The sequence below is a fragment of the Phascolarctos cinereus genome, unplaced genomic scaffold (assembly GCF_003287225.1).
Source record: "Phascolarctos cinereus isolate Bilbo 61053 unplaced genomic scaffold, phaCin_HiC Scaffold_5;HRSCAF=322, whole genome shotgun sequence".
Classification (NCBI taxonomy): Eukaryota; Metazoa; Chordata; class Mammalia; order Diprotodontia; family Phascolarctidae; genus Phascolarctos; species Phascolarctos cinereus.
The window spans coordinates 255,412,700-255,435,896 of NW_027555958.1; the positions used below are offsets into that span (position 1 = coordinate 255,412,700).

The window sequence follows — 23,197 nt, forward strand, 5'->3', positions numbered from 1 at the left end:
AGCAGGAGGTGCCTAACTTTTGTAGTTGATATGTAATAAGGGCTTAATTAATGATTTTCACTTCATTACATAACACAGGGAGTACTGTGCTATTTGTCCTAGAGAACTTGAACCTTAACAATTTTATCCAGTATGTCAGCAATTCCACCCCATATTACAACCTTCATTATAAAGACCTGGAAGTCAAGCCAAAGTCAGTCACTAAAAACTAAGAAGGCACTAAACAAAGATGCAACGGTCAATCCAAATGCTGAGTTCCTTAAAGAGGAGCTCTTAAAGTCAGTCCAAATGCCTAGTTCCTTAAAGACATTCTAACAAAGATAAAGCAAAGACCTGCCTTCTTATCCTCTCAGAATCTATTTTGCAATAGACCTCCAAGGACATATAGTCAAACCCATACCTGAACAAGAATCCCTTCAACATCGCATTTGACAAGTGGTTAAGCAGCTTCTTCATGAAACTTTGAGTTGGCCCTGGGACCCATGATCTCTCCATGATCTTTCCACTTTGGGATAAACTACTAGGAAATTTTTCCATACCTCAAGCCTAGCCTAAATGTAATTGCCTCTTGACAACTTTCATCCAGTTCTGTCTTCTGAATCAAAGAAAAAAGGCAAGTTCCTCATCCATGTAATATTCCTTTAAAAATTCAAAAACAGCAATCACATCCCCCTAAATCTTTTCTTCTTTAGGCTAAATACTCCCATCTCTTTAACCAATCCTTATATAGCAGGAACTCAAGATCTGTTACCATCTTGATTACTTCAAGGAATCAGAATAGGGAATGGAGTAATAAAACTATCTCTTTTTTCAGACAATATGATGCTATACTTAAAAAAAACTCAAAGATTCAAGTAAAAAGCTAGTTGAAATAATTAATGATTTTTAGCAAAGTAGCATTCCTATATATCATAAACAAAACTCTGCAAGAAGAGATAGTAAAAGATACCCCATTTAGATCAACTCTAGACAGTATAAATACTTGGGAGCACACTTCCCAAAACAAACCCAGGAACTATATAAACAAAATTATAATAAAAACCTTTTTATACAAATAAAATCAGATTTAAATAATTGCAGAAATATTAATTGTGCATGGGTAGGTAGGGTCAATATAATAAAAATGACAATTTTACCCAAACTGATATTTTCAACACCATCCCAATTAATTTGCTCTCAAGTTTATCAAGTTTATCTTCCTAAAATTTCGTGCCCTGAATTGAACACAACATTCCAGATGTAGCTTGAGCAGGACATAATATGATGGGACACTTTGCCTCTCTTAATGCAACCTAAATTTGCATTCACTTTTTATGGCTTCTATATCACACTCTTGGCTGAAATGGAGCTTGAGGGCCACTAAAATCCTCCATCTTCTTCAGATTAAAGGCTGTATAGCCATGTGTCCCTCATTATATTTGTGAGATTGATGTTTAATTCAAGTTTAAAGCTTTGCATTTATCTTTACTGAATTTCATCATGCTAGATTTAACTCAATATTCTAGCCTGTCAAGATCTTTATGAATCCTGACTCTCCCAATCCAGTGTATTAGTTACCCCCTCCCAAATCTGTGTCATTTGTAAATCTGGTAAAGCTTGACATATGTACTTTCATCTAATAATAATAACTAATAAAAATAACTCACTAATAAAGTTACTAATAAAAATAACAAACTATACAGAACCCAGATTCCTCTGGCACTCCAGGCATTAATGACTACTGAGTCATTAATGACTATTCTTTGGGTATGACCATTCAACCAGTTTCAAATTTACCTAACTGTTCTATGATGTAGCTGACATCATCCTGTCTTTTCCACAACAACAGCATGGAACATTTTGTTAAATGCTTAGCTAACACCTGGGTAAACTCTACCTATAGCATTCATTCTTCTCCCTCAGAGGACACAGTATCAGTTATAGATGTCACAAAGTACTTGTAACTCTCTGACATAATATGTAACAGTGGGTATCACAGTCATCTACGTTATCCCCTTAGCTAGAATATAAGCTCCATGAAGGCAAGAACCATATTTTATTTGAACTCTATCTCTTCCATTGGCTAGCGTGATCTCTGCATTGTAGTAGGCATTTAATGAATGTGTATTGATTAAATGAGAAGTGGTGCTTGTCTGTGCAAGGAGCTATTCTTCAAATCATCAGAAGTCAAAAGCAACAAAAACAATTAGAACTCTATCAGGCTAGATAATCCCAGTTTGTGTCCTCTAACTAGTTCCATTCACTCATTTGGAGGCAATAACAGCAGGCTACAGGATTTAAAAGCCTAGCCCTGGGTGGCAAAAGTTAAGTTAAAACACCCACAGTTTAACCAAGAGAGTCATAAAACCGTTTATATTCATAGGCTATAAATTTCGTCCCTCAAGAGAATTACTGAGGACCTAGGCTGCTTTACAGTTCCCTGTTCAACTTGGGTTTTTCTTCTTTGTATTAGAGGCAGACACACAGGTGATTAGCATGCCCTAGTGAAGGATGGAATTGCAGAAGTGAGGTCAAAGCAGGAAGCCACTACAGTGGTTGATTAGTGTAGTGAATCAGCACATGCTCCCTCAAAGAAAACCTGAGATGTGGAGTGAGATCTGCCGATACACACTTGCAGGGAGCATGACAACTGCGACAACATGCTTCCTGGAGAATATTGATTTGACTTTCACAAGACATCAGCTCCTGATTAGATACTCAGCTGTGTTAAACCGCAGACATGAAGGGGGCATGGGAGTGACTGAAAGAAACACGCCTTACAGAAATGACCTGCTCAATGAGATGGAACTCGAGCCTTTTGTAAGGTGATCACATTCGACTCACATTCGACTTGGAGAATGCCTCTACCCATCACAGATGGTTTGGTAAGATGATAAATTAATACTGTTATCAATGGGAACATGGCTTGAACGGTTAAATGGCAACTCCTTCAATGCTCACTCTAAAAAAAAAGAACAGCCCCTAGTCCCCCAAAGTCCATAAAGAAGATGAATGGAAAACAAAACCTTCTATCTTTTGACAGATTCCAGGACGAGTATCATTCACAAACCATTCTGCAGAAAAATAGGGGAAATTCATCTCATCTGACTTTGTATGGGACAACAGCCTATGCCAACAATGGACCCTTCCCCATGCTGTGAAATTGCCCTGAATAGCTGGTGAGTGCAGCCTCCTGTTCACTGGCTGAGTTTGTTATATCCCTTTTGTATGTACTAGCCCTGCCAACCCCCGTTTGGTTATAAACTAAGGTGCTGAGGACAGGGGAAGGGGAGGGGAGAAAACAAATGTGTTTCTATGAAACTCTCAAATGGGGAACTGCATAATCATAATTGCAATCTAGTGGTCTTTATCCACAGTTAACGGTCTGAGATGTTTTGGATCCATTTTTACCACTTCTCTAAATGGATAAGGATCCTGGCTCCAACTAGGCTGCAGCCACATGGCCCCAGCAATTTATGGGTGGGCTTACCCCCTGCAGGGGCCTCCTTGTCCTTGGGAACTCAGGAGGTAACAAGAGGCCTCAATGGCCATTCCCAAGCACTCCCAGGTCAACTTTCTAATCAAGTAACTAGTACTGGTTTCCTTGTTTTTTCCCTTCTAACACCCCTAAAACAAAACGGAAGTCCTCAAGTGGATTTAGAAGAGGTCATTTGGCTCTCTGGGAGTAACTCTCATATTTGAGGACGTGTTTTATCCATCTCGGGCAAAGCTTTAAGAAGCAAACGCCCTTTCCCATCAGAGCAGTGATCTGAGACCATAAGGTGCTCCCTTCAGAAACCTATCCAGCCCACCTCCCCATCCCCATACGTTCTCCTCTCTGGTATATCTCATATGAAAGAATCACAGATTTAGTGCTGGAAGGAACCTTAGAGGCCACTGAGTTTAATCCCCTCATTTTACAAAAAGGAAACTGAATCCCAGAAAGGCTAGTGACTTGCTCTGGGTCACACACTTAGCAAATATTCAAGGAGTATTTGTGCCCAGATCTTCCTTCCTGACTCCAAAGTCCAATGCCCTATCTACTAGATCACACTGCCTCTCATAAAAATTCACGGCCTGTATATGTAACTTGACTTCTGGATTTAGACCCAAAAACTTCCATGGAAAGATGTGATATCTGCCCTTCCTGAGACAGGTATTGCCTTGACCCCACCCCTCACCCCAACCTGAATATCTGAAGTTTATGGAATTTTAAGAGATCTCAATTTCTATTTTTGGCACAAATGTGTGAAGGGGAAGGAAGATGGGGTGAGAAAGAGGGCAGGAAGAAATTTATTTTTGCCTGCAAAAAAGCAACAAATTAGAAAGATGAATTATAGTCTCAAGAGGCTGTTCTTACCATTTCTATCACCCACCCTATTTTCATCTAGGTAGAGCACTGAGGGCTATGATACTCCCCTTCCCTGACAGCCCTCCAGAAAAGGGAGTGAAGGTGCAGGCTGCCAGCAGCTGGCTGAGGTCAGAAAAGGGCTTTTCAACAACTTCTTCAGCTGACACACATTAATTCTAATAGGTTACTTTATAAATCACTGAAAAGTCCTTGCATTGCCGACTGATGGGAAATTTTTTTTGGAGGGAGGGCTTTTGAGGATTTGCTAATTTTGTGTAGTGCCACATACACACACAAGGAGAAAACCAAGGAATTACCTGCAGTATAGAATAACTTGTTCTAGGATCACTCCCTTCCTAACTGATCCCTCAGGAAAGTCTAATTATTTCAATTCTCCCTTTCAACATTTAGGGTATTCATAACAAGAACCAAATTAGTTGATGTTGTTAGCTAAAGTGGTTCAGGGAATTGAGAGGAAGCAGAACTGATCATACAGGGTGCAACAGGCATGACTTGGTGTGAAGGAAGAAGAGACACCAAAAATCCAAGACTCATAATTTAAGGTATGTCAGGAAAGGGTGAGGGATCAAAGAAACCCATTTTGGGAACTACATTGAACCAAACAGGATCTTAGGCAATTAAGATCCTGGCTCCCCTTTTTCATATCTCCCCTCCCTTCCCTCCCAGAAATCCTTGAAGTGCCTTGGAAGTCTATCCAGAACTTTGGGGAACTAAAGTGTAGTTCCATGGCAATCCAATAAAGAAAACTGAAGAATAAAATGGGATCCTGAGAAATAACAAGAAATGTGTTTCCCAAGCCCATCAGAATTGCTGACCTCCCCTCTTCATAAAGGATGGGCTAAGATGACCCTTTGTGCCTGTACAGAAAGCTCAGGAAGTAAAGTTATCATTGCAACAGTTTTGCCAGTGTGAACTAAGAGAAACTAGGGTTTAACCAGCAAAGAACATGCTGTCCTCAGCATCATCAGTCCGTGTGAAGGAAAAAGTGGGGAAGCTAGAGGAAACAGGGTGGAGACTGGCTACTCTGGCCAGGTGGGAGTTTGTGTGTGAGCAGGCTACACATAAGAGTGAGCCCTTGGTCTGGTTTACATGTCAAGTCTGGACTAGGTGCTCCTCGGCAAGGGGAAGCCCATCCTTTATGCATGACACCATTTTGGTCCACAAGGAAATTCCTGGTTGGAAATTCCACATGAAAGAACTGAAAGACTCTAGGTCTCTACGTGCCTTAAATAAGGGGATCAAGTCTAGAAATAGCCTTGGCTCAGAAACAGTGGAGATTATTCTGCACCAATAGGAAAGTCACAGGCTAGAATTCCTTCAATGACCAAGACCCAGACACTTCTCCACGCCAACCATGGATGTGACTGAAGTAAGCACATGGAGATGGTTCTAACATGAATGTGGGTTCTCCGTGTGACTATATGAAATGGTTCATCAGCAAGTGCATTGAGATGAGAGTCAGGAGAGTTAGGTTCTAGTTCTGACTGCCACTTGTTGTATAACCTTGGGCAATTACTGGGGTTAGACTAAATATTCTCCTAAGGTCTATTACACCTCTAACATTCCATGAGAGGCAGGAGGTGTCATGGGAGCTGGGAGTCAGAGGACCTGGATTCAAATTCCGGCTCTATTCATCAGCATGAACAAGTTACTTACTCTCTCTGGGCCTCAGTTTCCTTGTCTGTAAAATGACAGAGTTTACCAGATAATTTCTGATGTATCTTCTAAGTCTAAATGGATGATATTATATATTACCCTAAGATTCCATAAAGTCTGTGGCTATTTTCTCCCCAGGCCACAGCCTGGCTCCCCAAGTAGCATCCTCTTGTGACGTCCCTCCCACTGCCCGTACTTAGAGCCAGAAGCCTTGCTCTGATTCCTGCTGTTTCTCTGCATGGATCTTCATTAAATAAATAAGTGAACAAATAAACAAATAAGCCTTCTTGGGGACACTTCAGTTCCTTCACTAAGAGGCAGGAGAATCTGGCTTGTGGATTTCTCCAAATGTTAATAGAAAAGGAAAGCTCCCTGCACCTCATGTGCTAGTTTCATCAAATCCTCTGAGTCATTCCTTCTTGCTTCATTTTCATTGAAGGGAGAAAAAATAAACATCAGAAAGTTAATCCATTCGTGCTTGCTTCACTGAACAAAAATAGATTCTCTCGTCTCCTTTTAATTTTTTGTCCCTAGAAGCAAAGATATTTGCAGATGGATTACATGTTCTTTCTATGACCCTGCCCCCTAAACCTGGAGATCGCTATACAGTGTTCACATGCAGGGACCTCTGAAGTATGTCTGCGTGTATTTGGCTTTGTCCCTGACACTAAGCCTGATGAATATGACCCCTTTCTCCTGGTATGTGGCACACCTGTGCAAGGGAGAGGAAAGAAGAGTGAGGTTTTAGATTGGGATCTGAAAGCTATGCACCTACAAAAATGTATTAAACCTTTCTTTCTTCTCCTCTGAGACTTTCTCCACTCCCCTTCTTTGTTTCTGCTTAACTTGGCCACAGTGCCCAAAATAATCAGTGTTAAGTCCAAAAACAAGTAAGAGAACGGGAAAGAGGGAGAGAAGGCTGGAGGGAGTGAGGAGGGGGAGGATGAGGGAGAGGTCGAGAGGGAAAAACAGAGGAGGAGGGAGAGAGGGAAGAGGGAGAAATGGAAGGAGGGGGAGAGAGATTGAAGGACAGGAGGAGGAGGGGGGAGAACAGGGGAGATAGGAAAGAGAGAGAGAGAGATGAAACAGATGAAGGAAAAAGGACTGTAGAAAGAGGACTGTAGAGCTCAATGATTACTCAGATTTTAGCAGTCCTATTGGGGAGTGGAGAAGACGTCACTGAAGGCGTACAGAGGTTCACCCTCTGTCCCACTCACCCTTGCAGGCCTTTCTGTGAGTGATTGGTTTGTTCATATCTCGGTAGTAGCCTTCTTTGCAGTAATGACAGTGGCGCCCAGCAGTGTTGTGCCGACAGTTGAGGCAGACACCCCCACTCTTGCGCCCGGACAGCTTATAGAGCTCCATGTTGAAGCGGCAGCGGCGGGCGTGCAGGTTGCAGTTACAGGCTGTAGAAGAAGCAGAGGAAGAAAGTGTCGGTTTGGAAGGCAGCAGGGGAACTCAGGGGCTGGAATGGACCCCTTCCATTTCTTTTCTTTCCTTAGTCTCTACTACCTGATCAGACCTTCTACTGTGAGGAAATATTCATTCTTATATAGGCCACATCAGTTAATATTAGTTGAGTCTCTCCTGCATGCAGCGGGCCTTGGCCAGGTGTTGGAGATAAAACAAATGACAGTCAAATTCCCTAGAGAAGTTTATGGCATGGGTGCCACTGAACTGGAACTGCTCAGGACTTTCTTGTAGGTACTGGGCAAAAGACTACAGGGAGAAACAGCCCCCCCCCCACCTCCAGCCCATTTTACTGTATATCTGTGAACTGAGAGGAGTAACAAAGATATTAATATATTACTACTGGTAGATTTGAACACTGCATTGGTCCTAGTACCCACAAAATGTGAAATGAAAATAACCAGAGGAAGGTCTCTATCACATCTGATAACTCTTGTGCAGAGAGTTTTATGGAACGGTATGGACAAGAATCATATAGCGTGAGAATGTTTATGATCCAAATCCAGAATGATGACATCAAAAATCCATCAAAGAAGTGGTGATGATGATGATGATGATGAGATAGCAGCTCACATTTATATAGCACTTTAGGGTTCATAAAATACTTTCCTCCAATAACACTGTGAGGCAGGAAGCATATAGGCATATATATGGTATAGAATTTTGTATGTATATATATATACACACACACATCCATCCATATGTATGTATATACTCAGATAGTACATGTGCACATATATATCATATATATATGTATATATATATATATGTTTCAGACCTATTATTTCACTGGTATAAGGAGGTCCCTAGCGAGGAAACTCCCTCTGCCAATGCTGATGGATACCTCCCCTTCAGCTTTTGGCTTTAGTCAGTTGCCTAGTGGCACAGAGAGATTAATTGGTTTGTCCAAAATCACAGAGCCAGTATATGTCAGAAGTGGCATCTGAATCTAGGTCCCATTGACTCAGAACCAAGCATAACCTCTCACTGTGAGTAGTATTATTCCCATTTTAGAGATGGGAAAACGAAGGCTCCAAAAATTTAAGTGACTTGTCCATGGTCACAAAACTGATTCCAGGAGTTCTCTTTCCACTATGCCACGCTGCCTGGACCTGATACATAAGGGGGAAGGGGGAGGGAACAAGCTTCAAGTGCTTACAAACAGCTTTACAAATATTATCTCACTGACACATACTCTGTCCCTTCCCTGGAGGAGTTTTAATAGGAAAGATGAGACATGTACACAACCAAGTATATGATACAAAGAAATGTGATGAATGTTGTACGGGTAGTAGCTTTTAAGTAGCACTTAGAAACAAGGGTTTTCCACTTACTACAGTTTTTCATGTAAAGGCCATTGGGTGTGAAGTAGAAAGGATTCTTATTCATTACAGGTTGGGCTAAATGGCCTCTGAGCTCCCATTCAACTCTGAGATTCTGTGAAGGAAGCAAGTCCCCTGGCCCCTGACCCCTCTCCTGAGAGCCCAACCTCATACTTCCCCAGCCCCAAAGCTAGAAGAGGCTGGTATTTCTTTGCCATATGTACCTCAGATCAACAAAGAGGTCTTTTAAAACAACTGGTCACACAAAAGACAGCTAAGGAACAGAACATCAAAGGTCAGCTCCTTCTCTCCCCCTCCTTCTCCCCTCTCTTCTCTCTTCAGAGCTATCAAGGACACCTCAAGTGGCAATTGCAAGAACCTGGTATATGGTAAAGTATTTTATGCTTGTTTTCTTTGCTCTTTATTTTATTTTCTCTACACAAATGGAAAATATGCCCTGGGTAAGGCAAGCCACATCTGGACCTTTCTGCTCCACATGGAGGTGACACTCAACTCCCTGCCTGTCACCAGCCTCCTCCTCCAGAGAGACACCTTAATCCCTGATTCCTTCCTGTTTATCTCCTATTTCACTTGGAGAGAAAAATATTTGGTATTTGTTTCATTATCAAATTTCAAACTGAGCGGAAAAGGCAGCTTTATTATGGCCAGGAGGTCAGGGCTCTAATCTTGCCAACAACCTAACACCCTGGGCAAGGCCAAACAAAACGGCTAAAGATAACTGGAAGAGAACCAAAGAATCAGAATCACAACATGTTATAGCTGGAAGAGGACTTAAAGGTCATCAAGTCTACCCCCCTCATTTTACAGATGAGAAAACTGAGGCCCAGTTGTGACTTGAGCAAAGTCACATGTCTAGTTAATTATCAGAGTAGGAATTTGAACTCTAGTCATAGTTCTAAATCCCGTGTTCTTTTTGATACACCATGTCTTCATTCGAGATTTAAATTTGAAGGGCCAGAGAAATCATCTAGTTTAATACTCCCTCATTTCACAAACGTGGAAACTGTTGTATGCAAGGGATCTACATACATATTAGTCAAAACCTGCACGTGGACAGAAAGGTAGGTCCACAATTGAACAGGTGGAGAAGGTACTCTAAATGGCACTTGGAAAATGTTTGCAGTGTTTTTAACGACTCTAAGCTTCTCCCTGGGAAAAAAAAAAGGCTCATCTTAAAAAAAAAATCCCGTGTTTTTAAAGTCAATATCCTCTTAATGACACTGAATGTCTATCAGTCATGGAATACCCAGTCTCTGAAAAAGTAAGTTTGTGGGTCACTCAAAGGAAATGAATAGATAATGAAGGGAACTGATAGTATGTGAATATTCTGTAATATGTACAATAAAGAGATGCACTCTAGAAATGATGAAAGAGATATAAGAGAGATGTATAAGCAGACAAAGATGTGGATCACTCATGTGGCCAAAGTGAGAGGTAATTCATCGAAGGAAAAATACAAATACATGCAAAGTAGTTACATATGCAGTAGTTTAAGAGAGAAGGTATCCACAGGTAAGGAGTAGTGATCAGGAAGGGCTTCTGTAGTGCTTGTGTGTTCTGTGAGCAGAAGGTAAGGTGGGAATACATTCCAGGCATGGGGAAAGTCAAGTACAAAGACATAGAGAGAGGAGATGGAGTGTTATGTGAAGAACAGAAAGAGGGCCAGTTTGTCTAGATTGCAGAAAACAGGAGAGAGAGTAATACACAGTGATAGAGAAAAGAGAGGACAGGAAGGATTATGAAAGGCTTTGAAAGCTACATTGGGAAATTTATATTTTATTCTAGAGGCAATAAGTTGATTAAGTAGGGAAGGGGTATGATCAGATCTGCCTTTAAGGAAAGTCACTTTAGTAGCTGCATGGAAGATGAGTTGAAGATGAGACTCCAGACAGAGATCAATTAGGAGGCCATGGCAACAATCTAGAGAAAAGGTGATAAGGGCCTCAATTAAAGTAGCAGTTGTTTAAGCCTAGAGAAAGGGGTCAGATGTGAGAGATGTTGTAGAGATATAAATGACAAGATTTTACACTTGATTGGATATGTCAACATAATATGTAGGACAAAGGAGAGTGAAGAGTCTAGGACAATGATTAGGTTAAAGATCTGGGAGAAGGGTGGTGCCTTCCAAGGAAAAGAGAAGTTTGGAAGAAGGGTGTTGGGTTTTATTTTTTTTTCTTGAGGAAAAGACAGTGTGTTTTATTTTGGATATGTTGAGTTTTCAGCTATCTCCAGAACATCCAGTTTAAAATATCCTATAGGCAACTAACCGATGATATAGGGTTGAAGCTGGGAGGAGAAACTGGAGAAATAGGCATAGAACAGAGATGATAATTAAACTCATGGGAGCTGACAAGGTCACAAAAAGAGAGTTTAGAGAGAAAAGGGGGGGGGGCCTGGACTAAGCTTTGTGAAATACTGACAGTTATGGAGCATATGGATGGTAAACCAGCAAAGGAGATTGAGAAGGGGTGGCTATATAAAAAGGAGGAAAATAGGAAAGGGTAATATTACAAAAGCTACAGGAGGACGGAGTAGTCAACAGTCTCAAAGGAAGCAGATAAATTGAAAAGGATGAGGACTAAAAAAAAGAACATCAGATTTGGCAATTAAGAGATAATTGGTCACTTTGGAGAAAACAGATGAGGTCACAAGGCAGATTAAAAAGAGTTGAAGAATGAATGAAAAGAGGAAGTAGAAGTAAATTATTGATAGCCCTTTCTAGGAGTTTGGTTGAGAAAGGGAGGGGAGACACACACACATACATACACATATACATACACATATAAATACATACATATATGCACATATATATGGATAATTTGAGGTCATGGTAGGGTTTAATAAAAAAAATTTTATTTTTGAGTGGTAAAGACTTGGGCATGTTTGAAGGCAGTAGGAAAGGAACCAATTGATAAGAAAGGTTAAAGTTCAGAAAGAGAGAGAAGGATGACTGAAGTTGAAATCTAGAAAAGGGGGAGGAAAGAGGATCAAAAGTACATGTGACAAAAAATGGCCACCTCATTGTCAGGGGGAGAGCAGGGGACGAAATGTCAGAGGATTTTGAACGATGAGGAGAAAAGAAGGAAATCATGTCAGAGAGCCTCAGTTTCCTCAGAAAAGTAAGAAGTAAGGTTTCTAGCTAAGAGACAGAGGAAGGAGAAAGGGGAGGTTTAGGAGACTTGAGGAGAATGAGAGGGTTTGGAAAAGCTTTTGTGTGATGTGAGATAGGGAATGAATTAGAAGAAATAAAAGATTGCCTCATTGCACTGAGGGCCCAGCTGAATTTGGAAAACATGAATTTGTAATGTACCCAATCAGCCCAATTATGCACTTCCTCCAGCCCCATTCAGCAAAACATGTGAGTAGGAGTGGAGGAGGCAAATGTTGGGAGTGATGCAGGGTTGAGGTTTGGCAAGAGATGAGGAGTGACTGACCAAGTGAGCAAAGGAATCAAGTGCAGAGAACTGTACATCTGAATTGGATAACTATAGGACTAAGACTGGAGAGGAAAGAAATTGAAATCGGAGAAGGGGTAATAGGACTGGGGCTTGGGGAGGGGGTAGGAGGATGAAGAATGGATTTAAAAAGGGTAAGGTACAGAGAAAGATGGGATGATAAAAAGTTATTGTCAGAAGAGAATCAGAGTTTTTGATTAAGGAAGTGGAATTTATGGGTAACTATTTATTTAGTATAGTATTTATACTATACTATAAACAGTATTTATGGGTAATAGTAAGATTCAGTGTGTGACCATCCTGATGTATTGCTGAGATGGAATGAAGAAGAGGAGAGAAAAGATCATGAGATTTTAGGAGACAAGAATTGGGAGGTTAGGGGGTTTAAGGTGCATCAATATGGATACTGAAGTCCCCCAGTATAAAGAAAAAAGTTGGAGGAGAAAAAAATGGCAATCTAGGTGTTAAATTCTTTGAGGAAGGAAGGAGAATGACCTGGAGGCTGCTAATAGAAACAGCCACTGAGATCTGAATTGGGTAGAAAATGTCGATACTATAAAGCTAAAATGTCCTAAAATGTGAAGATTCCATTAGTCTTGAAGTACTTCTGTTTCTGATGAACTTCCAAAGATCTGTGAGAGTGAGTTAGCAGTCATATCTGCCAGTTCTTTTCAGTATCTTGGGATGTAGCTCATTTAGACCTGCTGACTTTAACTCATTAAGAATATCTAGGCGCTTGCTTAATATCTCCCTATTTAGCTGTAATACAACGAATTACAAAAAGTATTCATTAATAAAAGGATGAAAATGTACAAAAAAGTGTCAAGTCCTGTGCTAAGCACTAAAAACAGGAACAGAAAAGCAGGAGAGTACTTGCTCTCATTCCAACATGGGAACAACCTTTTAAAGAGGTTTTAGCTACAAGTTAGATGGAAAGACCCTAGGATAGAACAGCAAAACAGATGTCATTGCCACTGGTAAAACCATACCTATTTGTGATGTCCCAGCCATCTTCACACTACCCTTGCCTGTACTCTATATATTATCCTTATCTCCTTCCCACCAGAACCTTGAACTTAGTCCCTGGGTCTCAGATAATTGGGATTTTGCCTCATCTTGCCTGGAACCAGACCTTGGCATCATGTCCTGGCCCGATTCACACCATGAGGATCTCAGAAGTTAATGATTGCTGAGAATCCAGCAACTAGCACATGTGGAGACAGTTGACAGGCCATATCTCCATGAAGTTAGCTTCCCTGAAAATGGATACAGCACCAGCTGATAGAATTGGTAGGCTGGGGGACACTGCAATTCCTGGAGCCCATTACATCTGGATCCTGGGCTGATTCTATCAGAGTCTGAGGGAAGCAGCCATAGGGAGGTAGTCCTCAAGGAGGTTTGGTGGTTTGACACATTTGGCAATGTTATCTTCTAGACATCCCTCAGGGAATCTTGCTGCTTCAGCTAAATTAAGCAGAAGCTGAGAAGGCCAGCAGATAACACAGAGCTTATGACTAAATACATAACCCAAATTTTACAATAAGGTACTGTAAACACCCCATAAAAAAAGAAAAAAAATTCAAACTTCTTCTCTGGTACTAAAGGAGGGCAAAAACATTTTACAGGGATTTTCCATATCACGGGGGCCCACACTCCTAACCTCAGGATGTGGAAGGAATAACTATACATTCAAATAACTTGGGAGAGGAGGAATAATACCAACAACTCAGGGGATTCAGGAAAGGCTTACTGTAGACACAGTCTCTTGAAGGGAACAGCATTCTGAGAGGCTGAAGAAAGGATAGTTGCTAGGCATGAAGAACAGTGGTCTACAAGAAACAGCAAGTATATCAGTTTGGCTGGAACATAGAGTGTGACAGGGATGTAATGTCAAGTCAGTCTAGAAAGATAGGCTGAAGTACAATTGAAAAGGGCTTCTGATGCCAAATAGAGGGATTTATATTTTAACCTGGAGGACATAGGGAACTTGAAGCATCTTGAACAAAGTAGTGAAATGTTCAAAACTCTGCTTTAACTATAACTTTCACAGTAATGTGGGGGATAATTGGAGAGGAAAAGAGGGAAACCCATTGGGAGGTTATTACAGTAGTCAACATGAGAGGCAATGGTGGTCCGAAACTAGGGTAGTGGCCATGTAAATGGAGAGAAGGGGAAGAATGCCAAAGATACTGGGCAGGTAGAGTCTAAAGCAGAAGTGGAAAGAGTGTTGCACGTGGAGTCATAGCACGTGAGTCCAAATTCTGGCTCTGCTACTCACTATCTGTGTGACCTTAGGCAAGGTGACAATGCCCTCTATGACTCACTTTTCTCATCTCTAAAGTTAGAGTTGGATCACATGATTTTTGAGGTTCCTTCCAACTTGAGCTCTACGGTCTTATAACTTACTTATCCCTCCATTTAGCTACAACTTTTTCATGTCTTTTGATTTCATTCGTGAGACTAGAGACCCAGGGAAGGCATAATAGAAGGAGTGGGGAGGTTGGAATCACGAGAGGCTTGGGTTCACTCTTCTACCACTTAGCTGTAAGAGGATGGGCAAGTCACCTAAACTCTCTGATATTCAGTTTCCTTTTCTGCAAGATGAGGATGATGATATTTATGGTGTCTACTTTACAAGTTATTGTGAAAACAAAATGAAATAATATATTTAAGCATTTTGTAAACTTTAAAATCTCTATAAATATCATCTACTAACATCCTAGGAAAAAAATTCTATATCCATACTCTTTGCCTCCATTTCCTCACTTCCCAAACCATTTCTCAAACCCCTTGCACCTTGTCTTCTAACATTTGAATTACAGTGTTTCTCTCAAGGTTAATAATTTCTTAATTGCTATAGAAAAGGGCATTTCCTTTTGATGTATTTTCAACTTTGAAAACTAATGACCACTTGGATGGTCTCTCTTCCTCAGCTTTTGTAATACTGCTCCATCCTGATTCTCCTACTTGTCTGAGGACTTCTCAGTCTCCTTTGTGAGAGGAGCACCTCCCAGTTATGGATGTCCTCCAAGCTCTGTGCCCTTGGACCTTCTTTTCTTCTCTCTTTACACTATCTCTTTTGCTGATCTAATGAGCTCTCATGCATTCCAGTATTATCTCTATGAGGATGATTCCCATTTTAATAAATCCAGACCATTCTCTCTCCCCAGAACTCCAGTTCCACATCATCAATTCCCTACTGGACATCTTAAAATCAGCATGTCAAATTCAGAAACATTATCTTCCCTAAAACCCACCACTCTTCCTAATTTCCCTATTTTTCTCAAGAACATTTTGTCAGGGGCAGCTAGGTGGTGCAGTGGATAGAATACTGGTCCTGAGTCAGGAGAACCTGGGTTCAATTCCAGCCTCAGACACATAACACTTACTAACTGTGTGACTCTGGGCAAGTCACAATTGCCTCACAAAAAGAAAAAAAAAAGAACATTTTGTCAATCCCCCAAGTTCAAAAATTCAAGGATTACACACATTCCCTCACCTTCCTCATACAATTAGGTTCCACATCTTGTCAAGTCTACCTCAAAATCAATCATTCATTCAATCAACAAGTTGAAAGTCAAACCCAGCTCCAGAAATCTGGTACTTAAAGAGAAATCATTGCCTTAGCCTGACATATCAGAAGAAATAAAACCATCCAGAAATGTCAGAAACAGTATCATCCAAAGATGTCATATAAGAGAGGACTTGCTCCATATTTCTTAGAAATCAAAAAAGCTATTGAAATAAGCTGGTGTTTGGGGGGGCGGGAAAAATAATAAAATAGATTAGAACCCTTAGCTAATGTGATTAAAATGAGGAAAACTAAATTGCCAGTAAGAAAAGTAAAAACCCAGATTATAAAGAATAAAGAAAATTATTGGAAATAATCCTGCCCAATTACATGATAGCAAACAGATACCTTAAATGAAATAGATTAATATTTACAAAAATATAAAACACCCAGGTTAACAGAACAAGAAACAGAGAACCTAAATAAACCAATCTCAGGAAAAGAATTTAAACAAGTCATAACTTCTATCACTCAAAGAAGAATTAACTCCATTTTTAAATAAATTATTTTCAAAAATAGGGGAAAATGGAATTCTACCAAATTCTAAGGCAATATGGTCCTGATACCTAAACTAGGGAGAGAATAGTCAGAGAGAGAAAAAAAGGAATAATATCAATAAAAAAATACTGAATATTAGCAAGAGAACTGTAAGAACATATTAAAGATACTATATAATATGACCAGATGAGATTTATGCCAGGAATGTAGGATTGCTTCAATAGTAGGAAAACTATGCACATAACTGACCATATTAATAACAAAAACAAAAATCACCTTTCATGTTAAAAACACTTGAAAACAAAGGAATAAGTGTACTGTTCCTTAATATAATAAACAATATCTAACTAAAAGCATTAGCAAACATCTGTAAATGAAAAACACTAGAGGCTTTTTCCTACAGGATCAGGGGTAAAGTAATAACAATAGCATTTCCACAGAGCTTTAAGGTTTGTCAGACACTCTACATATATTATCCCATTTATTTTCCACATTTTCTACAACAAGCCTGTAAGGTGGATATTATTATTGAGGCAGAGTTGAAGTAATTTTCCCAGGATCACAGAGCTTATTAAGTGTCTAGGGAGGGATTTGAATTCAAGTATGCCTGACTTCAAGTCCAGCAATCTATTCATTATGTCAGCTGTCATTATTATCAATAAGGTTCTGGAAACGCTAGCCATAGCAATAAGATAAGGAAATTTAGGAAGTAAATATAGGCAAAAGACAAAATACAATCATCACTTTTTGTAGATGATACCTCTTACTTAGAGAATCCTAAGTAACATCAATTAACTTAAAGAGAGTAGCAGGATATGAAATGAACACACACAAAAATTAAGTCTTTCTATACATTTCCAACAAAACTCAGCAGGGTAAAGATAGAGAAATTATAAGTAAAGAATGTAACTGGGCAGCTAGGTGGTGCAACAGATAGAGCTCCAGCCTTGGAGTCAGGAGGACCCGAGTTAAATCCTGCCTCAAACACAGAACACTTACTAGCTGTGTGACCCTGGGCAAGTTACTTAGCCCGGGTTGCCTCACCAAAAAGCAAAAAAAAACCAAACAAAAACCAAAAAGGGATGTAATTTAGAATCTGCTTACCAAGACAGAAATAAAAATTATGACATTACAACTACAAAACACTTGATCATTTGAGCAGGTTAGGTATACAAGACATCTCTCACATGCATCTCTTTGCTCTTACATTGCCACCATTTTAGTTTAAGGTCTTTATTACCTCTTAAAATGATCTTCTAATTGATTTCCCAGAGTCCAGTCTCTCCTCTCCTAAGTATCTCCATACAGCTACCCAAATAATGCTCTGACAGTACAGGTTTGACTATGTCACTGCCCTGCTCCAGAATCTTCGGTAGTTCCCTATTGCCTCCTGGGTAAAACACAAACACCTTGGCTTGGCATTTAAAGTCAACTCTGGCCCAGCCCACCTTCCCATCAAAATGTGTTAGGAAGAAAGAAATGAATGTGAAAGATATTTGTCCCATCCTTTTCTCTCATCCAGTTAACCAACATTAACTACTTCTCTCCTCTCCCTCTTATTTTGCTCAAAAAATTGGGGCTGTCATATTATTTGCTCTTATGTCTCTAGATTCTAACAAAACCAAGCTGTTTCCCAAACTCAGCTTTCCATCTCCTGCTTCAGTGTCTTTTAGTGGGCTGTCCTCCAAGGCTGATATACACTGATCTCTTCACCTTCGTCTTCTAGAATCCACTTCTTTCCAGTCTTATTTTTCCTGATTTCCTTCATCGTTAGTCCCTCTTACAACTTCCCTCCTCCCAATTACACTGTATTTACTTATCAGGGTAAGTACTTTATCCAGTAGAATGTAAGCTTTAAGGTAAGGACTGTTTTTTTGTTTGCTTGTTTCTTCTTTGTATCCCCAAGTGCCTGCCTAGCCTAGCACACTGTTGGATCTACACAAGTGCTTGTTCAATTGACTTGAATTGAACGTCAAAAATGATTTGATTTACTTCCTCCAATAGTATATCTACTTATTTTTAATTTAACAAAGATCTCTAAGTATCAACAGGCAAGCTGATGCTTATAGAGGGTGAAGCTGGACTATTTTTAACTCCTTGTGTTCTCCTTTTTATCATCTCCAGGGCAACCTCCAGTAAAAATAGTAAGACCTAAAAGTGAAATAAAACAAAAAGTACAAATTTTCCTGGATCATTGTTTGTCTTTGATAAGATAGTTGATCCAAAATAAAATGGCCAACTGCATGGATCAAAGTAGAAGAAAAAAATGTAAAACTTCTCTTTTTGAAAAGGCTTTAACTAAATCAAAAGCATCAGTCAAGGAAGCTGGGGGTTTCCCTTCTAGCCAAGGACTGGCTTTAGATTCAAGATAAGTGCCCAGGAGATCAGTAGTCTGTGTTTATTGAGCCCTTAGGGAGCTTTAGGCAAGGCTGAACACAAAGTAACCTTCTGTCAACAGTGCTTGTGAGACCCCTAACAGAGCTAAGCGAACAGAACAGGCACAGGTTCTTCACACCTGTGTCTGTTTGGAAAGCCAACCCCCTTTTGTCAAGCCATCAGACAAAAGAAGCTAGAGGAACCCCTCACCTCTCTGCCCCCAGACCCCAGGGTCAGACTCTCTCCCCTTTGGCTGACAAAAGCTTCAGCAAGAGATACACCTGAGGTCTGGTGATGCCTCTTTTAAGACAGAAAACCAAAACTTGGGAGAGGGAGGGGAGGCATAAAAGAGAATATAGAGTCAGACTACTCTAGCTCCTACTGAAGCATCAGGGGTGATGTGGAGAACAGGAAGAGGAATAGTGACATACACAGTCAAGGTTACCAAGGTGAGAAGTCACTCCTGTGGCCATGCACTAGACATGGCACAGACACAGTCTATTATGACTTCTCTTTTTTTTCCTGTCTCTGCACTGTAGCTGGTTCTGTCCCTGGCTGGTTCAGGGCCACCGTGAAGCTACAGCAAAATGTCAAATTTGGCTGTTCTCATGTCATATTTTCCATTGACTTTTTTTTTCCTGTAAACATCTCAGCCTTCTCTTTCCCCCACCCTAATCCTCTTTTTCTTGCTGCTGGCTCTCTCTAGGAGTTTGAAATGGTCTGCTCCTAACTCTTAAGATACCCATTTTTCTCTTATGAGGAAGGCTTCTCTCTCTGTGTCTCTCTGATCCTTTTATTTCCTCTTCTCCTCTCTTCCTCTCCTCTCCTTTCTTCTTACTCCTCTTCTCCTTTTTCTCTCTGTCTCTGTGTCTCTCTCTGTCCCTACCCCACTCCCTTTCCCTGGATGCTTTGTTTTTTGCACTGTAATGGAGCATGGAGACAATCACCCCTTCTTTGTTACCAAGCAGTATCTCTTAGGTCTTACCCTTATTGCTACTTTCAAAGCCACAGAGTCCCGGCCCTCACCTCCTCAAGCCTGAACTCCTCAGACTCTAGCTTTTCCCCTAACAGTCGATAATATGCACATAGCAGGCCCAGCTTTGTGTCCCTTCCCCATATCAGACCTTAATTTTCTTGAGGTCCGGGGACTATTTCATTTTTTTATCTTGCCTTCACTAGGCCTGGCTTAGCACAGTGCCTTGCAAGTGGGAGTTAATCAGTTCTTTGCGTAGGATAATCTTCCTCAGGCAATGCTTCCCTCTCATCTCTCCACCTTCTATGGCTCCCCAGTGCCTCCTAAGAAAGTCCAAAGTGCTTGCTTTCAAAGAGCCCGGAGGCAGGAATGTACCCTGATTTAAGGGGGTCAGGACACCTTTAGTCTTCCTTAGTTCTAAAATGTACTCTGGGACTAGACACCTGACCTCTCCTGACTTCAATTTCTCTATCAGTTAAACAGAGGAAATGATTATTGGCCACTAGGAACAGGTCAAGGGAAGAGTGATTATGAGCAAAACCTCTTCGGCTCCAGGGAAATTATCTTTTTCCTCCGCTCTCCCCTCCATTCCCTATCCCACAAGCAGCTTTAAAAAGCCCAGGGACTTCTCTCATATCTCTGCTTCCCAGAGGGAGCATACACGCTTTGTGTGCTTCATTAAACAGACACACGGGAGCTAATTTGCCAAACAACTGAGCCAAACTTGTCTCCCAACTCCCTGAAGTCATTTCCCAGCTATGATCTGTCACATTACTGTATTTGCAACTCAGTTGAGGTCTCTCTAATTCCAGCGCTATGGGTAAGGGTGGGGGGAGGAGGTAGAGGCTGGCAGGAAGTGATGCTTAATAATTGCAGTCAGTTCTGCTCCTCTTACACAAGGCAGGAAAACATGCAATTCCCAAGAAAACTCCCCCATCCTTTTCACTCAGCACAGACACCATATGTGTTCACCCAACTGCTTTGTGCATTGACTTGATTTATCTGTTTTTAAAAAATACTGATTCAGTAGTCAAGATTTCTCTTCTGCCAATTGGTCACTGTTGTCAGTGTTGCCTTTCAAATATGACTTCAGATTCTAGCTGTATGACTCTGGGCAAGTCACTTAAATGCTGTCTTGCCTCGGTTTCCTCAACTATAAAATAGGGATCTACCTTGGAGGATTGCTGTGAGGATCAAAAAGCACTTAAGCATAGTGCTTGGCACATATTAGGTGCTTAATAAATGCTCCCTCCCTATAAACTCCCAAAAAGCAGGTATATTTCTGGCTTTGGAGTCAGAAGACTTGAATTCAAATCCCCTTTTTGCTACTTACTAATTGGGCATAATAATAATTATAACAACAACAAAAAGTAATAACAATAATAGCACTTTAAAAGATTTGCAAAGCACTTTATATATTATCAGTTTCCCCATCTGTAAAAAAAAAAGTGGTCTGGACTAGATTAAATCCTATAAATTTCCCTTGGTGTGGCAACATAGTGTTTTGTTCAGTTGCGTCCAATTTTTTGTGACCCTGAGGAACATAGCATGCAAATGTTGTGCCTGAGGTTTTCTTGGCAAAGATACTAGAGTGGTTTGCCATTTCCTTCTCCAGCAGATTAAGGCAAACAGAGGTTAAGTGATTTGCCCAAGGTCATGCAGCTAATAAGTATCTGAGGTCACATTTGAACTCACATCTTCTTGATTCTGGGCCCAGTGCTCTATCCACTAAGCCACCTAGCTGCCTCATCACAGTGTTCACTGCTTAGCAAAGGCAGTCTGAGATTCATGATCATAACTACAGAACAGGCTCAGTGACATCAGAGCCACTTTAGATGAACCAGGTCAACTTGAACCTATTTTGGTTCCTCTCCTAATGGAGCAACCACCTCATTAGCAACTATAACCAAACAGCTGCTTTGCCTCTAAGGCTCCCTTCCAAAAGTAAGTCCCTTTGAAAGATATGGCAGAGTAAAAGGCATAGACAACTAGTGAGTTCAATCAGCACCCAAAATCCTAAGGGATTTTCTTTAAAGGGCCTCCAAAGAAGATATTTACACCAGGACAAGAAAAGTGTTCCTCAAAGAGGAGTTCCCTGCCCTTTTCTGAGCATAAAGAAATGATCTTGTCGGTTTGAGTATGAGTCAACGACAAAGGAAGCCTGAGTTCTTGCCCATCTGGGCTGGTTTGTCCCTAATCATTTCCCTTTCTCCATCTGCAAAATGAAAACAATGTCCAGGCCTGGGGCTACATAGACATGTGAGAGAATGGAAAACGCTCTGTTCCTTGGATAGAAGAAAAATATTTTTTTTCCCTCCCTGTTGTATGTAATATGACTGACAGTGCTGTATTCCCAACTTTAAGGAAAGGTGTCCTCCATAATCCCCTAGCCTGAGGGAAGAGAGCTCCACTCTGGAAGGCTCTGTTTGATGTAACAACTTGACTCCTGAACCTTATATCTCCTTAAGCTAAAGTCACCCAAAGTCAGTAGATTACCCTCAGGAATCTCCCCATTTCACATGCAAGAAACCAACTTAGAATTATTTTGAGGTCTAGATGAGGATAGAAAAAAAGGATGAGGTAGGGTAGGGAACCAATCTGAGCAAGGATATTTCCACTGGCACAGGTTGAGAATTATTAGTTCTGATGGCAGTTTAGTAGAAAGTTCAAGGGACTGTCATACACAAAACAAGTAGATTAAGTGTTGTCCCCTCCTAATACAGATACTAAGATACAGCTTTGGAAAGTTATAGAGAAGTGACAGTTATGAAAAAAGAGCATCAATAAAATATTTTAAAGAACACAAAAAGCCTCTTCTTGTAGTGTGGACTGTGTTTTAGTTTTACTTTTTTGTTTTGTTTTGGAAGGGGAGGTGCGGTAAGGGCAGGGAAGATGATCTATTTACTACTGTCAAAAGTGTGAGTTCTCTTGACCCACCAGTATAGGATCATGTCTGTTAGAAGGACATGAAAGTATGATATTGGGGAGACCAGGGTCAGCATCACAGCTCCCAAAAATATGATTATCACTTCAGCCCTGAAACTCACACTTTGTCTGTTCCCCCTGCTTCTAGGATGCCTCCTAGACCCTCTATTTAAGATCACTCAGGCCAGCCATCTCTTCATTTCCCACCAGGCCACACTCTTTTGGACTTCTCCATCATCCCCCAACTCCAGATGTCTTCTCCCCCAACCCCTTTTCAGTTTCCTTTTATGTGAATGTCTTCCCCCAGCTCCTTGAGGGCAGAGACTGTTTTCTTTCTATTTGGATTTTTTTAAATCAGTACTTAGCACAATGCCTGGCATATAATGAGTATATAAAAGATGCTTACAAACCATCTACTTCCAAAAGAGATTTGAGGCACACAGTAATGGAATATTAGTGTGCTGTAAGAAATTATGAATGTGAAGAACATAAAGAAATATGGAAAGACCAGGGTGAAGTAAGCAGAACCAGAAAAACAATATACACATTTACTGGAGCAATATACATGGAAAGAAGAAA

At 40.6% G+C, this 23,197-nt stretch overlaps 1 protein-coding gene across 1 annotated transcript in view; it reads right to left on the minus strand.

The window, feature by feature from the left end:
• NTN1 (netrin 1) overlaps positions 1-23,197 on the minus strand; it is a 394,170-nt gene that overhangs the window by 157,483 nt on the left and 213,490 nt on the right. Inside the window, 1 exon segment of the mRNA XM_020966510.2 lies at positions 7,225-7,413. Within this exon segment, the coding sequence (XP_020822169.1) occupies positions 7,225-7,413 (189 nt within the window).